The following is an 18,068-nucleotide window of genomic DNA, read 5'->3' as shown; positions in this document are numbered from 1 at the left end:
GGGTGGCACATAAAAGACACCATTTCGAGCGTGGCCGTTTTCGTGCGGGTGACACGTAAAAGCACCCACTACACTCTCTGAGTGGTTGGCGTTAGGAAGGGCATCCAGCTGTAGAAACTCTGCCAAATCAGACTGGAGCCTGGTGTTGCCATCCGGTTTCACCAGTCCTCAGTCAAATCGTCCAACCCATGCTAGCATGGAAAGCGGACGTTAAACGATGATGATGATGATGATGATGATCATATGAATTAGGATAACATGAACAGTGATCTTAGCAAAGGAATTAATTATAAGAAGCTTTCTATTTCTTCAACAACACACCTAACAACTATGAAAGGATCCTGGAATCAAATAAACTGGCTGATGCTGGATTATACTTACACTTTTGAGAAATGTTATTGATATGCCTGTAGAAAGTAATGTCAGAGAGAGAAAGAGAGAGACAAAAGACAAAGAAGGAACGCTATCTAACAATGAGTTTAAATTAGTTTTTTGTAGTTGAACTCTTGAATAATAAAAGAAATTTGAAAAACACATTTTGATAAAAACACATTTGAATATTTAAGAATTTTGTAGAGTGTAGACTTTAATAATTGCTCTCTTTTAGTAAAAGTTGCATACTCCAAACAAATTACTGAGCAGTTTTCTTTATTATAATATAGATGCTAACAACTGTAAGTATCTCATCCTTTATTGCTTGGAGAAAATAATGTTGGTAGATCTAGCTTCATTACATTTTTCTGAATCATCCTTAATCTGCCTCTATCATTAGTGGACAAGTTGATAAATTAGATTACTAGTTCAATACTTTTGCCTGCAAAACCACTTTGTAAATTTCATTGTGTGTATTGCAGTATATTTATTCTTCAATCCCTCAGTTTACCCACCTGTTGGAATGGCGCTAGATAATGTGTGAATGTCACCGGCAATAAGACTAGCATCTCATCTAGAGGAAAATTCATATTGCACTTGTTTCACACTTTTGAATCAGAGCTCAACAATGGCCTACAAGAAATTCTTTCATTGGTGAAGTGCCACATTTTTCATTGTCATCCATTTGCATTAATTGTTCATCCAGTACAAGCTCCCTGATCTCCGCACATTGATTCAACTCCTTTGATGCCTCACTACTTTTCCAACTCATTTTTTCCCAGCTTATGATATGTATTCATATTACTTGTCTTTTGAAGCATACCCAGTCTATTTTATTTTAGTTACCACAAATTTTCAACACACCTTGTCCATGTTACATTGCTATACAATATCATCATTCTTGCATTGGCTTCATATATTGGAATTCTTCTACTCAAATCTCATTTTGGCTACTTTTAATAGAACTATTTTTAGCTCCATTTATATGTTACCTACAACAAACATTTATTGCATCTAAAGCTCTGATTCCAATCTAGTCTTCTGAAGGGAACATGGTTTCATAGCTTGCATCTTTACAGTTCTATATGTAAGAGATGAGGAATTGTGTACATGGGCATATGGTGTAGTGGTTAAGAACACAGGCTACTAACTCCAAGATTCCGAGTTCGATTCCAGACAGTGACCTGAATAATAATAATAATAATAATAATAATAATAATAATAATAATAATAATAATAATAATAATAAAAATAGTAATAATAATAATAAAAATAGTAATAATAACAATAATAATAATAATGTTAATAACATCGAAATGAGAACCCATGTTCGAAATTTCTCCAAGACACCTGATGAAGCCAAAATGTTGTGTTAACAACAAACAAGATGAGGACAAATATCCGTCAAATGTAAATAATGTACTTGCATTTTTAGTTTTCACATATCACTCCCCCTACTCAAACTGAGCTAGACCATTTTACATTCAATACAATGTTTTCTGATCTTAATTGCTAACAAACCTTTTGCACTCTAGACTTTGCTATCAAGATTTTTACATGTGAAATTTTTCTATACATTCTGAAATGAGAAGTTGTTAAAATATAGAATTTCTCTCAGTCATCCACTCCTAAACATACAGTGATTTGGAGCAGCTTGTAAATTATATTTTGGATGACTCCCACCAGTATACTAAATTTCATATAGAAAATGTTTTCTATTTTGACACTGATTTTAGTATATTTAGATATAGTCTGTTCTACTCTAAGAGCTTCCTTCACACTTAGATTTCTCATTGTCATTAGACAAAAGAGCATTATGTAGGATGAAAAAAGTAGTTGTTTGTTTAAGATCTTTGTGAAAAGGAAATTTAAAAAAATGCTTATGTGATATCATCACTAAAGGATAAAAAGGTTTATTGAAGTGTTTGTGTGGCTTAGTTGTCAATACAGATTCAGATATATGTACATATTTTAATTTCAAGTATTTTAAAATTGAATACAATTTATCATGATAGACTAATTTTTCCCAAGTTTACAGTAAAATACACCAAAAACTAGAAAACAAAACAAAACAATGTACTGAAACCTTGATGTAAAGCCTCAAGCAAATTTTTGATTTGATTTCAATGGTAATATATAACAAACTGAAAAGCATGATCTATTAGCTGTTTCATTTATATTGGAAAATATATAAGTGCATATATTTCAAATCATTCCTAATTAAATTTTAGATGCACTTATCAATCAACATTTCAGTTATACTTTTCTGAGAGAAATTAGAATATTTTGTTTGTATTATCTTTTCAGGTTATGCTGAAAGTAACTTAACTGCACAACAAAGATCTCAGCCTGGGGGAAAAAGGTTACTACATGTTTTTCTTTCTAGATATGCATGCACTATTTAGTCACTTGAGCTTCAATATATACAGAGAGAAAAAAATATCTAAACAGGTGGCACCTGTGTTAATAATACTTTCACATATTTAAAAAAAATGATAGCAATTTATCATTCAGGAAAAATCAAATCTATTAGGTGAGCTTACCTGTGGTCAGCAAATATTTGATGGTGGTTAAATGTTAGCTGCAGATCATTATTAAAAACTGACTTGTATCTCAGCAACTGCCTGAATAAGTAAGTTTTCTATCAGATACTTTGGACAAAATAATCAACAATTTCCTTTCTAATATCATTGTTTTGGTTGCATTCCAAATACTACTAGATTGGATTGCATTATATATATATTGTGTGTGTATGTATGTGTGTGTTTATATACATAAATGCATTGTATGTGAGTGTACGTATGTGTATATATGTATGTGTGTGTATATGTACATAAATGCATTGTATGTGAGTGTATGTATGTGTTGTATATATATATGTATATATTTTGTGCAAATTTGTGTATTTGAGTAGAAATGTATATATATATTCTTCAAAGCTGAGTTACTTCTCAGGCAATTAGTCTTATGGTATTTAAAGTTTTCTTACACACACACACACACACACACACACACACACACACACACACACACACACACACACACACACACACACGCACAAGGTGTGATAAGTAAATTGTTGCAATTTTTATATTTTAATTTTGTGCATGTGCATTGTTTGTTTTTGATTTAGTCAACTACATAGTATAGTAGGGTCAGTTGGGCACCTTCAGTGAAAAAACGGCACCATGATGCAACTCACTCTGCCAGAAATTTGGAAATGACATGCTGTACTGCTTGGCATTTGCACTGGATGCTCCAATACAAACATTTCAGTGTTAGGATGTTAATCTGAGGACTTTCTGTGTGTCCAAAACATGTACTGAGAGTGATAAAAATCAAACATCTAGTCAACATCGTGATGTTTGGAGTGATTACTAGAGATGGCAACGTTATGCCTCCATTCATCTTCTCGCACAGCCTCAGACTCAACCTGGAGGCCTACATCATGTGTCTGGAGGAGGTAATGTAGCCCTGGGTCAAGAGGGTGGCTGCTGGAAGACCCTGTGTTTGGCAACAGGACTCTAGACCATGCCACACATACAGGAGAACCTAGTCATGGCTGTCAGACAATTTCTGCGACCACATTACTCCGAACATCTGGTCACCTAACTCTCCAGACTGCAACCCCCTTGATTATTATGTGTGGGGTGCATTTGAGCGAGAGACCAATAAAACTCTTTGTAATACCAAAGATGACTGAAGGCAAGGATTATGGCATTATTCACCAATTTAAACAAGAAGACCATCCAGAAGAGTTGCAGGAGATTCCAAAGTTGTCTGGAGGCCGTGGTTGAAGCCAATGGTGATTTTATTCTTTCTGATTTCCTCAGTCTGGGACATTTCACATCACTACTCCTGTATTTGCCTTTGTCCCAGCTGTTGATTCTGCTGTCCTCATCTGCACCTTGTGCCAGGATGTTGGTTCATCCAGTATTGTGGAGAGGAGGATGTCTAGTTCCTTTTTGAAGACATCTACTTTCGCTTAATTTTTGTGGCAGGGTATTGAAGAGCTGTGGGCCTTTGAACCCAAGACTATTACAGTACCTGATCTTGAATTTAGATAGAGTGGATGGTACCTTTGGTACAATACAATGACGGCCAGTTTTGGCATTTGTATAACACACAGTGCTGAAATTAGGTACTACCCCTTCTAGAGTTTTCCATTTGTAGATTATGGCATATCTCTCATTCCTTAACTTCAGGGAGTAAAATTGCAGTTTTCTCAGCCTATCCCTGTAGCTCATCTGCTGCACTGTTTCAATCTTTTTAGTGTAGTGGCATTGGACTGCCTCAAACTCTGCTGTTAGTTTGGCACTATGTGGTGACCATAACTGGGAGCAATAGTCCACGTAGCTGAGAACAAAGGTTCTCCACAGGATCAACATAGTTTCTTGGTTTCTTGTCTTGAAGGACCTCAGTATCCATCCTGCCAATTGTCTGCATTTTGTTGCCATCTTGGTAATGTGCATATAAAATGATGCGTCATTGTACATATTGATCCCCAAGTCTTTCACTACCTGTAACTCTGGGATTGTAGTGCCTTCGGGTCTTGCATATGCTGGCTGTAGTGCAGTCATGAGTTAATAGTGCAGTGCTTGAAATTTTCCAGCATTAAACTGCATGTTGTTTATCTTGGTGCACTTGTATATTGAATTCAGGTCCTGCTGTAAGCTTGCAGCGTCATCTTGGTTTTTTTATTACCTGTGATAATTTTGTATCATTGGCATAGCTAGTGACAGTGGTTGTCCAAGTGACCGTGGGCATGTCTAAGAGGGCTATTATTAACAGTAATGGCCTCGGAACAGTTCCATGGGGGAGACAACTCAGTATTTGAGTTTCCTCAGAAAGGGCACCATTGGCTGCAACTATCTGACTTCTGTTTTTAAGGAAGTCATGTAGCCACTCTCCCAGTTTACCAGAAATGCCAAGGTCTCGTAGCTTATTACATATCATGCCATGATCTACCTTATAAAATACCTTTGCGAAGTCAAGGTATATCACATTGACATCTGAATGGTCAAGCAGCTGTTTCAAAAACCAGTCATAGTACTGTAGGAGCTATGTGAGGCTGCTTCTTCCTGGACAGAAGTCATGCTGTGTATTGTTCAGTAGGTCATTTTCTTCTAGGAACATTATCAACTTCTTTCTGGTGATTCGCTCTATGGCTTTATTGATATGCAAAGTCAGAGAGATTGGCCTGTAGTTTTTGGCCTCTGCTCTGCTTCCATCTTTGTGGATAGGGCCTTCTTTCAACTTTCTGGGAAGTATACCACTTACAAGGAAACTTTGGAAAAATATCTGAAGTGATTTTGCTAAAGCCTGCTTACATGACTTTAGGAGAATAGCTCGGAAGCTATTAGGACCAGTGGTGGAGCATGAGCTCATTTCATCTATGGCCACTGTTACATCTATTTCCTCAATGTTGATGTAATCGATGGCTGGTGCCGCCTTTTTTTAGAGCTGCAATATCAAAGAATTCAGCTAGATTTTTTTATCTGCATGTGTCCAAGGAAGAAAGTGAGGACACTTTTAAATTGTTCACTGAGTGTCTCACTTATCCTTCATGGGTCTGCTGTCAGTGAGTCATTCCCTTGGAACAATGATCCTATTTTATATTGCACTGTGGCTGTTTCCTTTGCAAATTTATAGAAAGCTTTGAGATCTGTTTTTATGCTTTCACAGCCCTCTTCTCTCTCTCTGCTCTTTTCTTTTTGTGAGAGAGTTTGATCTTGCTTTCAGTTTCTAGGAGTGTATGTGTTAAGATAGACTTCTCTCTATATTTCAGTTGTCTATTCATCCACTTTGAGATCTTTGACCTGTCTCATGAGGATTTTTTTGTTCCTGGGAATGTTGTTTGACAATGTGCCGGCCATTAAAAGCAAATTAACATATACACATTTGTGTGTGTATGTGTGTTTCATTGTCATGACATTGAGTACTAACTGTAAGCACATTATATAAGTAGTGGTTTCATTTCTTTGTAATCTTCTGTGGAAAGGTGTCCAGACTGGAGGAATATATTACTTTAGTTTGAAACAGGTGAGAGTTTGCAAAAGTAGGAGCATTTGGCTGTAGAAAATTCATTTCAGAGAATTTCATCTGACCCATTCAAATATGAAAAATTAGACATTGAAGTTATGATAATGATGATGATGATGATCATGATTTCTCTGCATGTGTGTAATTATTTTTCTTTTAAATTAGCAAAATCAAAACTATTTTGTTTATTATAATGTGTTGTAAGGAGGGGGGAAAAGATCTGCAATGTTTCTAGTAGAACCCTTCATTGAAAAATTTATTATACAAATCCTTGCCAGTATTGACCACTTTTTGTTCCAAAAAATGTTTATATTTTCTTTGATTTTTTATAGTTCATTTACAACCCCACATTTAAATTTATAGAATACAAATGTAGAATAATGAAGAAATATTTGAATAAATAATTTTCATAGTATATCATGAATTGAATGAAGCTATATATATTAGCTTGTAATATCTTGGGTTAAAAATTTCATGTTTGGAAAAAGAGGCCAAAGCCTGCTTATAACCTTTTTGTCATCCAATATATTATGAGCTATTATTGAAAGCTGTATTCACTTTGAGGTACATTAGAATGATTTATTTATATTATATCTAATTGTGATTATAAAGGATTCAAATTTCTGTTCATATAAAATTGTAAATATAAAACAAATTTATATTATATTCAAATATTATCAATGTCATCATTTTATGACTTTTTCCATGCTGGTATAGGTTAAGTGGGTCTCATAGCATCTTGCCCCTTGCTACAGTCCTTTGTCATCTAGTACATAAAGCAATAATGTTTTATGGAGATTTCAGTAACTACAGTAATATTACATTTTGTTTTATTTAAAAATTATAGCTGTTTTTTAATGGTTTTTAGAAGTGTGTAATTACAAGTATTTAAACTATAATATTTATGACACCAAAAGTATATAATTTATGTTTGTCCATAAACTAAATTATTTTACTTAAGTAATTTTGACTAATTAGATACAGGATTATAACAATATAGAGGCCTGCACTTAGAAAGGGATCCAAGTATGGAATATTTAAGTTTCAAGGGCATATGAATATATTTAATTCACATATGTGTCCTAAACAATTAATATTTGAAAAAGCAGTCTTTCTTAACAAAAGTGAAAGAAAAAGAAAGGAAGCATAAGAAAATTTTATATGTATAATTTTTCTAATGTATGATTTTTTTTATTATGCCGAGCTTCAAGATATTATATTTTCTTTAAAATATCTCAAAATTGCAAACATTCATGCAATGTATTCCCATGAGAGTGTTAGTGTTGTTGATTTAGCAGATTATCAATTGAATTACTAAGTATGAACCAGAAATCAAATACCTACACATTGAAGATAACACTATACACCATGGCATGCACTATAGCAGAATAGCATTTAGATCACTTTAAAGCAGGAAACTTGTACTGTAAAATAAAGGGTGATCTCAGGTAGGTTGGTATCAAAAGGATTAATATTTTTTTTTTATGTAATGTTTTTAAACCTAGTGGTTGTAGATATTGAAAAATAACTGATAATAGTTCTATTTTGTAATTTCACAGATTTGGTGCCAAAGTAGAAAAAAACAACCAAGCTTCATGTCACAAGTACTAAAATCTGAGTTTGTTCCAAATAGGACATATAATCGTAATACCATCACTGTGAATCCAGACTGCAGGTAAGACATACTTTAGATTTCATAAGAGTTGTTTGTTTTGTCATATATCAAAAACAAACTAAATAATTACTGTTTTGCAAAATATCCTTTTTATTGCTTTATTAAAATCATTTATCGATGAGATCTATCAAACTGATTAATACTGAAGAGAACTGTACTTAGTTTCAACTCTCATTCAACAATCAGTAAATAGACAGTATCAGACATTTGATGAAATAATTAATTTTTACATACAAATATGAAATTTCTTTTTTTTTTTTCATTATTATCCAGTAAAAGAGAACAAATGAGATACTTGCCAAAGTCTGACAGTGTAATTTCTAGGGAACTACAATCCATTTATTATTATGCCTCACTTTCATGCCAACTTTTGGTTGTCATGTATATGGTTAATCAATAAATATAGGTAAGATAATTAGACAGCAATGAGAAGTAGTGATAATGACACATTGACCTTGAGACACAAATCATCTTTTTAAATTAAGATAATTAAATTAAGAGATCAGGTTGTCTTAATGTTAAATTGTGTTATAGTGCTCCAGTATATTAACCTATAATGGGACAAACGTTGTGAAGGGGTGGAAATATGAGGGTAATTGAGGAACCTGGCATGATATGTAAGTGTCAGTTTTTGATCAAAAATATATGAGAAAAAAGTTCACATCCAAAATCACAAGTCCCTTCAGAGAGATGGCTCTGCTTGATATGTAAGAAAAGTGTTGTTAGAAACTCCAAACATTGTACACAGTGCAAGGTTTGGACATGTAAGAGGCGCAACAGTATTACAGGAAGGTTAACAGAGAAAATAGTTTTTGTGTGTGGCAAATGTGCAGATACAATAAGCACTAAAACTGTGCTGACAATAGACTCCCTCAAATGCTTGAGAAGATCATTAGAAGTAGCAGATAGCTACCAAGTTAACACGGGAGGAGGAAGTTCTGAGAGTGTAGTTGTTAAAATGAGAATGGGCTGGGCTAAGTTCAGAAAGCTTCTACCTTTGTTGGTAACTAAGGGCTTCTTAGAGTGAAAGGCAGATTGTATGATGCCGGCTTTGACTATAGAGGACTTGCAAAGGCTTAAAAGAAATGAAGCTAGTATGCTCTGCTGGATGGGTAATGTCAGTGTGCATGCATGATAGAGCGTAAATGATTTAAGAGGGAAACTGGGTGTAAGAGGCATCAGATGTTGTATGCAAGAGAGAAGACTGTGCTAGTTTGGTCATAAAGAAGCGTCAAGCTCTAATTGTGGCGGGAACCTGTGTAAGAGATAGAAAGACATGGGATGAAGTGAAGACATGGGATGAAGTGGTGAGGAAGGCTCTTCAGATGCTTGGCCTCACTAAGGAAATGACATGAGACTGGGAGTTGTGATGGTTTGCTGTACTTGAGAAAATGTGCCAAGCTGAGTAAAACCAGTCATCCATACATACAAGCTTGTCCTTTACAGGTGCCGGTGCCACATAAAATGCACTTGTACCGGTGCTGCATAAATGCACTCCTGTAGAGTGGTTGGCATGAGGAAGGGCATCAAGCTGTAGAAGCCATGCCACAACAGCCAATTGGTGGAATTTTAGATCAGAATGCCCATTAATGTTGGATTTTCTACTTTGAGGGAAATTTTTCCAATATTTTTATGAAAAAAAATTTTTGGAAATATATGATGTTTTTTTTTGTTATTTTGGGGAAAGACATATTGCACTTCACATCAGAAAAGTCTTTGGCTGTGTCTGATGGTATTTGATGAAATTCTTGAGGTGAAATTGTGAAAGAGATTTTGTTATACTTTGAGAGGTTCATGCTACTAATAAATGCATGCACAGGATGTTGTTCACTACTTTAATGTTAATTAATTAGTTAATTAATTCATTATTGATTCTTTTCTCAAAGTCTTTCATCTCACAATTAATTTTTTATTTAGTATCCTTTTTTCTGTAACTCATAAATTTTTGGAGTCACAGAAAGTGGCAGCCGTTGATTTGGCCGCAGCTATGTGGCAAAAGTATTTAACAGACTAACTTAACCAATTAATCAACAATAAAGAAGTGAATTACAACCAATGTGTTATGTGCCTTTATTAACAAAATGACCCTCTCAAAATACAATATGTTTAATTAGTTATACATGTTTAGGATTAGGTCTCTAAACATGTGAAAGTAATACTTGAGACTGGATAACTCAGGAATGGCAGATTAACCGGGTTTTATTAAAATGTTACTAATGAATTTAACCATTTGATTTCAAAATGTTAACAATAACTTTAATGATTATTTCTGAAGAAGTAGAAATTTATATAAATTATTGATTGTTAGACTTTCATAGAAACATCCTTCACTCTTATTGTGGCTGTGAATGCAGATGTTCTGCCTAAGTTACACAGACACTCTTAGAGTGCATTGAAACTTCCATTTTTTTGATAATTTAATGTTTAGTTTCAGCTTAAGTTTTTTTTGTAATTTTTCACATTACATGCCTGTTCAAACATTTCACATGACTTTATTTATTAAAAATTCCGTTGTTGAATGTTTTGTCATTGTAATGCTGTCATTATGCAGAAATTGCCAGCTTCCATATTCAGTTTTCTGATTGGGTAAAAATTATCAAAATTTAAACCTCTAACATTTTTCTAATGTTTTTTTTTCTGGAGCAAGTGAATAACAGCATCAGATTCACTGTGAAAAATTACCAAATTTGAAAATTAATATACCAAATTTGATATACCAAATCAAAATTAATATATCAAATCAATATACCAAATTTGAAAATTTTCACTTAATTTTAAAATTTCAAAAAGTGAAGCCAATTTCAAAAGATCTCAAACAGCAAGCAACTTGATAAGAGTAGAACTAATTAGAAATTGATATTTAGTTTGGTGGCTTGCAATACCTAGTTCAAACTTACATAGAATATCATATTTTATGATGCTTATGTAACCAACATGGATGAGATTCACATGCAAACACATTATTTTCTAACATATTTTAATATTATATTTTTCACAATTGTATGGATAATGTTGAGCTAATTTTCATTATTGAGATACCTGCCATCTGGTTGAAATCATGACAACATCTATGTATGATTCTGATAAAAGGAAAGCTGTTTAATTTACATTTACTAAATACTTTCCTGCAAAGGCATTTACAATTAGAGATAACAGTTTTTGTTTCTCTAGCCATGGTAATTATTTCTCTTTCATCTTTCTTTTGCTGTCTTTCATTTCTGTTCTTTCTTTTTTTAATTTTTTTTTCATTATTTTATATATATAGAATGCATATAAATTGAGAATTTGATGGTTGGGAAGTGTTGCCACTAAATTCTAAATTATTTAATCAATAATTATTGCTGACAGTTTAAACTAAGATAGTTAGTGATCCATAAGCATTATGCTATCATGATATCATGTTATTATAGAAGCAAATTATATTATACTGTCAAAAGACTAGATTACTAAAAATAAACAACTTAGTTGGCCAGCCACTCAGTAACATTGCCAACCAGCCAACAACTCAGCCAACACTACCACAAGGCAGCCAGCCAACCAGCTGTTCTGTCAGCCTGTCAGCCAGTCAAGTAAATATTAGTTTGATTTGAACCTATACGTGTTATAACACCTTTATAGCATTGTGCACGTTTGTTAAAAAAGTATAGTATTTACAAAAACACAAAACATTTCCATATGAATATACTTGGAAGTGCAAAATAGATTATAAATCTTTTAAATTACTAAATTCAAAAGTATGTGTCTGGTGGATAAATTATTGGTTGCTATTCAGACTGGCTCTTTATTTATCTGTGAACTGCAAATTTTGTTCCACCATGTTTCACTCTGATAACTTAGTGCAGTGATTCTGCTGTGGACACAGAAAACTAACTAGAACCAAGCTGGTAGCAGGAGTCAAAAGGATTAGGTAAAAAAAAAAAAACATTTGTTAAAGAACTGAAAGACCAAGTTTGAAAATTTCAGAAATTGTGTTTCAAAATAGATTTTTTTAAGTGGTAAGTACCAATATTTATTAGATGTACATTGAGGTTAAAGTTTTTGTTTTTTTTGTAGAGCTATGCAAATTATTAATTTATATTTATTATGTCATTATAAATTAGTTTTATGACAAATTAGTTTATTGATATATTTATTTAGTACCTATGTTCTGTAAATGGATACATATAAATTTCAGAATAAAATGTTAAACATATATTGATGAGAATATGTAGTGTAACTTTTTCTTCTAAGACTTCTAATACCAAAATATTATAGCTGTCAAATTGTAGTCATATCATAGATTGTGTATGTATGTATTGTGTTTTGATTTTCAATTTCTAAGATAAAGGTAGTAAAATATATTTGCATTAAGAAGTAACTATAGCTATACTTCAAAATATACTAGGTAAATGTATTTTAGAAACAATATTCCAAATGTGATGAGTGATTATCAATATAATTGACAAACAACTGTGTTTTTACAAATTCTGTCTTTGTATGTTTGCTATGTAATCAGCATGGAAATTACTTTGTACTTATGAACACTTTTTAGAATGAAGTTGAATATCTGGCAGATGCATCTAAAATGATAATGTTGTTGCTGTAAATTATTGTCTTTACTTCAGATTTGAAACTAATTAAATGATCATAAAGTATTAGTTCTAATTAGAACATTAAGTTTATTAATGATTTCAGATGAAGTTTGAAATTACAAATGTATTTAACTTTTCATATTAGTTTCTGTTATCACTGCTTTTATGTTAATTGATGAAAAATAATAAAATGTGAAAATGCTTTTTTCTAAAAATGCTTTACATTTTAACATATTGAACTTTAGTTTTATTTTATTCTACAAAATTTAATTGTAGCCTCTTTCTTCAGAAATGTCACTTCTCCCCAACTGAGTTATACTTTGGTATTTGCATTAAATTTGATACCTCATTTTCTATCGCAATCTTAAATGTTAGACCCTTCTATATTTTCATAGATTGGAAAGTTTGAAATTCTTATGATACATATACTACTTAACCTCCAAGACATAGTTAGTTAGATCATATTTTTTTTTTTACCTGTCATTGAAACTTTGATTTAAAGACCAGCTTTTCTATGTCAATGTAAATATATTATTAATCTTTCTTTTTTCTGCACAAGAATAAATAGGGTTTAATTATTTTTGTTGGATTTTATAGTCTTTTTTTTAAAGTTTATTTGAATAAACATCTTTGTAAATTGTCATCATCATCATTTTTACATACTTTTTTTTAATGCTGGTATAAATTAGATGGGACTTATGAGGTATTATCTTATGACTGGTTTTCCTTTTTGATGTCAATTTTTTAGCCTTTTCTTATGACATACAGGGGTACAATGAACCAATTAAAAAAAAACAGGATACACACAGAAAATTAATTCTTCAGATATATCACTATAATTCACTGAAAATACTTATACACATTCTCTAAGTGGATTTTTTTTAATGTAAATGCTGGATGTTATTCTTCCTGCTAGTTAACTATTCATCTATGAAGCAGGAATAGCATATAATTCAGCCAGATTAATAGACAGACAGATTAATGTAAAAGGCTTAGATAATGGTTACAGACTTGTTTAGGCTCATTGTTCATGTAAGATTGATAGTAAGTTAAAATCTCCTCTCCACTCTTTCACTGTACATCAGTAAAAGCTCTTAAATTGCAGGGAATCTTTGATAGAAGTTAACAGACATGTGTGCAGCTTCATCTATTATTTGAAGATCTAAATATTGTATATTGTGTGTATTGTTAAAAATAATTTCAGAGAGCTTTTACTCTTGATGACAAATCTTGCTGTATGAAGTTGTTTCACAATACTTGTGCTTAAAATTGTGTGATAATTCTTTCTGCTGTTGACACAAGGCATGAAATTCTGAGAGAAGGGACTAGTTAATTATATCAACTCCAGTGCTCAACTTGTACTTATTTTATCGACTCTGAGAGGGTGAAAGGCAGAGGCAACCTCAACAGAATTTGAACTCAGAATGCAAAACTGGAAAAAATGCTGTTACACTTTTTATATGGCATGCTAATAATCCTGCCAGCCTGCTGTTTTGTGTGATGCATAATAATAAAAAGCAGACAGTAAAAAAAAATATATAAGGATTTGCATAGATTTTAGAAATGAAATTACATTGATTCCCTTAATGTACAATTAATTACTGGGTAATATACTTATGGTTTCACAAGGAAACTATTTGATAGTGAAATGCAACAGTGTTAGAAACATTCAACAAAAATGTAGACATACAACTTGATATATGCTATAAAAGTTAGTGAGGAATTTGTTAAGATAGTTACAAAGAAACAAAAAAAAAAACAATTTAATTAGTGCTAATTAATCCCAGTATCTATTATTTTGGCTGGTGTAAGGTTTTAGTTTTTTTTTAATGATTTTCACTAGCTAAATGTACAAAGGAAAGTATACATGAAGTTACATTGAGAAATAGTTGATAAACTATTTAATATTCAAAAGTAGGAAAAGCGCAAAATGTTTATAACATTTAATGATTTTGAAATAAGGACCAACATACCTGGCACCTTGCTGTTCACCAGAAAACCCATCTTCCATAGCAGAAGTGTTAAGTTAAAGCCACACCCTCTGGCAAAGAGGATTGGACTTCAAGAGTCCTGTGCTGGTGTCACATAAAAAGCACTGGTGCTGGTGTCACACAAAAGTGCTTGTGCCAGTTTCACATTAAAAGCAACCAACACACACTGTAAAGTGGTTGGCATTAGGAAGGGCATCCAGCTGTAGAAACCAAGCCAAATCAGGCTGGAACCTGGTGCAACTCCCCAGCTTGCCAGCTCTGGTCAAACCGTCCAACTTATGCCAGTGTGGAAAATGGACGTTAAAGGACAATGATGATGAGGATGAATGCATCTTGTGAATAACTGGAAAGTTGACTCAGAAATTTTTGATTTCAGACACAGGAGGCTTAATCTTGTTAATATCTTAATTACTAATTGACAGTACTCTTCCATCAGAGATATACTTAAATTTGAATAAAAAGACCTAGCATAAATCAAATAAATACAAATCTGAGATAAATTATGAAAATAAAATGAAATGCTATTACTGAGTTACTATAAATTCAGAATTGTTAATGTCTCATTTAGGGATGTGCATAATTTTTCAGTAAAGAATGAAATTGCAAAATTAGAAAGGTTTTTAACCAATTCTACAATGTCAGACCCATATTATCCAATCTTTTTTTCCCTAAATTTCCATTCATCTGTAACTTCTCTAATTTTGTGTTCTATCCAATCACTACCTTGAATATTAACTGCTTCTAATTTACTCAGTTATCCTTAGTCTGTGATATAGGAAATTCTAAGACATTAGAGTGCCAGAATTGGTATACAGACAAAATACTTTCTGTGATGGGTTTTAATTACATTCTTTTACATTCTAAGTTCAGATCTCACTGTGGTCAACTTTGTCTTCCATCTTCCAGGTTTGATAGAATAAGTACTAATCAAGTAATGAAGTTGGCTATAATCCTCTTCCAAAAGAGTATGTTGAGTGTGTGTGTGTGTATCTTCGATTTTAATTTTAAAAGATATGTTTTTTATGGACATATTTTAAAAGATATATGTTTTTTATGGACATATCTTAAAAGATATATGTTTTTTATGGAAGTCCATAAAAAACATCATGCACGTGCAATGATGCACAGTAATTGACTGGGGTGTTACTTGCAGCGTACCTACACATATGTGCCCCATTGGCTTCCTTTCCTCTTAACTTTAAAAAAAAATTGATATTTTTTAATGAAATTTTCTATTAGATCATCAAGTATGAAATTTGTAGAAAAGAAAATATTGTTTGCTAATGTTTTATAAATACAAGGAATAGTTTTATTCATCAAAGTATGCATCCATATTGTCAATACACTTTTACCATTTCAGTGGCATTGTCTTGCAGCAAAATAGGAGTGGATCTGTTGACTAATCTAGGCTGTTTTTTTGTAAGTTTCTGCATCATTTGGTCCAGTTGGCTGCAGTATACTTCGGCCATGATTGATGAGCCTGGTTTAATGAAATCATTATGGATCACACCTGCGCCAGACCATCAAACACACACCATCAGCTTCTTTTGATGTATTCTGGTTTTTGGACTGTGTTTTGGTGGCTTGTCTTTGTCCAGCCATTATGCTGAATGTTTATAGTTGTTGCATTGAACCCATTTCTCATCACGTGTTACCATTCGATTCAAAAATGAGTTATAATAAAGAAATAGATGTGTCAGCTTTCTAACAAAAAATAAAGATTGTCAAAATATAATAATGGTGCAAAATGAGCAGCTGTCAAAGTTTACCATATACCTCACTACAAATTTCATACTTGATGATCTAATACAAATATGTTTCAGATAGTGTAAATTCCAATTATATCGGAATTTGTTGTGAAAAAATTTTCCAAAAAGAATGTGATGTATGTCAGTATATATGTAAGGTATTCCACCAATTTTTATTTGCATGCTAAATTTTGAAGTAATCATAATCTATAGACTCTGAAAAGTATCTGTTGAAATTTTCATTTCAAAAACCCATTTTTGCTAAGGTTATATGGAAAAAGGCTGATGTGTGTGAAACTCCTCTCTCTATTCATCCAAAACCTTTTTTCACAACAAATTCTGATATAATCAGAATCTACACCATCTGAAGCGTACTTGTGGAAGATTTCATTAAAAAAAATACCCATTTTTCTGGAAGTTAGGAGAAAAAGTTGGTGGCACACATTTGTGTATGTATAGCCACTGCTTTAATATGAATATCTTTGATTATAATTTTAAAAGATACATGTTTATTATGAACTTCTGGTAACACATGATATACAGTAACTAGCCACAGTGTGGTGTTCATGATCAAACTGCAGTTTTTGTGTACTGTGTAAATTACAGTAATATAAGAATTTGTTGTGAAAATATTTTTGTGAGGATAATGAGAGGAGTTTCAGAAAATTCACATGAGTTGGTTTTGTTTCCTCATGCCTTTCAGAAAAATTGATATTTTTCATGAAATTTTCTACAAATACCTTTCAGAATGTATGGATTACAATTATATCGGAGTTCAATATGAGAAAGAATTTGGCGGGATAGCACTTGTACATATACACATCATGTATATCTACAAAATGAAACTTAGTTTCAAAAAAATTGTGATGTGTGTCAGTATGTATGTGTGTGTGTGTGTGTGTGTGTGTGCGCACTATTTTTTTCCACATCAAATTCCTATATAATCATAATTTACGCTCTCTGAAAGACATTCATAGAAATCTTTATTTAAAAATACCCATTTTCCTAAAAGTTATGAAGAAACAAAGCCAACTTGTGTGAATTTTCTGAAACTCTTCTGGAAGTTAGGAGAAAACATTCAGTCAGGCACATTTGTGAAAATATGTCCATTACTTTAGCATAAGTAATACTGAGATTTCATTGCTATTGTATATCTACATATCAGCTTGCTTCAATTCACTTTCATTTTGTATGTAACAAAATTTTATTACATAACTGCATGTTACATATAAACAAAGAATATACTTCTTTCATTTTGTTTATATCAAAAGAGTGACAATAATGTGAATGAGGTGAACTTAATTCTTCCGTACACATAAGCATAAATAGAATAACGGCATTGTGTTTAGTAATGAAAACTAACTAGATTAAAAATGCATCATTGTGTGTGTATCTTTTATCTTTTACTTGTTTCAGTCATTAGATTGTGGCCATGCTGGGGCACTGCCTTGAATTTTTAGTTGAATGAATTGACCACAGTACTCCTCTTTTAAACCTTGTACTTATTCTATTGGTTTCTATAGCCAACCACTAAGTTACAGGGACGCAAACATACCAGCACTGGTTCTCAAGCAGTGGTGGTTGGGGGACAAACACAGACACAATGACACACACACATAGATATATATACATATATATATATATATATATATATATATATATATATATA

The 18,068-nt window shown here is 32.4% G+C and overlaps 1 protein-coding gene across 2 annotated transcripts in view; it reads left to right on the top strand.

The window, feature by feature from the left end:
* LOC106879726 (tumor protein 63) overlaps window positions 1-18,068 on the top strand; it is a 274,347-nt gene that overhangs the window by 63,449 nt on the left and 192,830 nt on the right. For both annotated transcript variants that reach the window (XM_052972114.1, XM_052972118.1), the window contains exon 2: window positions 7,974-8,089. In XM_052972114.1, coding sequence (XP_052828074.1) covers window positions 7,974-8,089 — 116 coding nt within the window. The remainder of the gene's footprint in view (window positions 1-7,973; window positions 8,090-18,068) is intronic.

This window comes from Octopus bimaculoides, chromosome 12, assembly GCF_001194135.2.
Source record: "Octopus bimaculoides isolate UCB-OBI-ISO-001 chromosome 12, ASM119413v2, whole genome shotgun sequence".
Lineage (NCBI taxonomy): Eukaryota > Metazoa > Mollusca > Cephalopoda > Octopoda > Octopodidae > Octopus > Octopus bimaculoides.
Note: the sequence above shows the minus strand (reverse complement) of the source record. Positions and strands in the feature narration are given on the sequence as shown.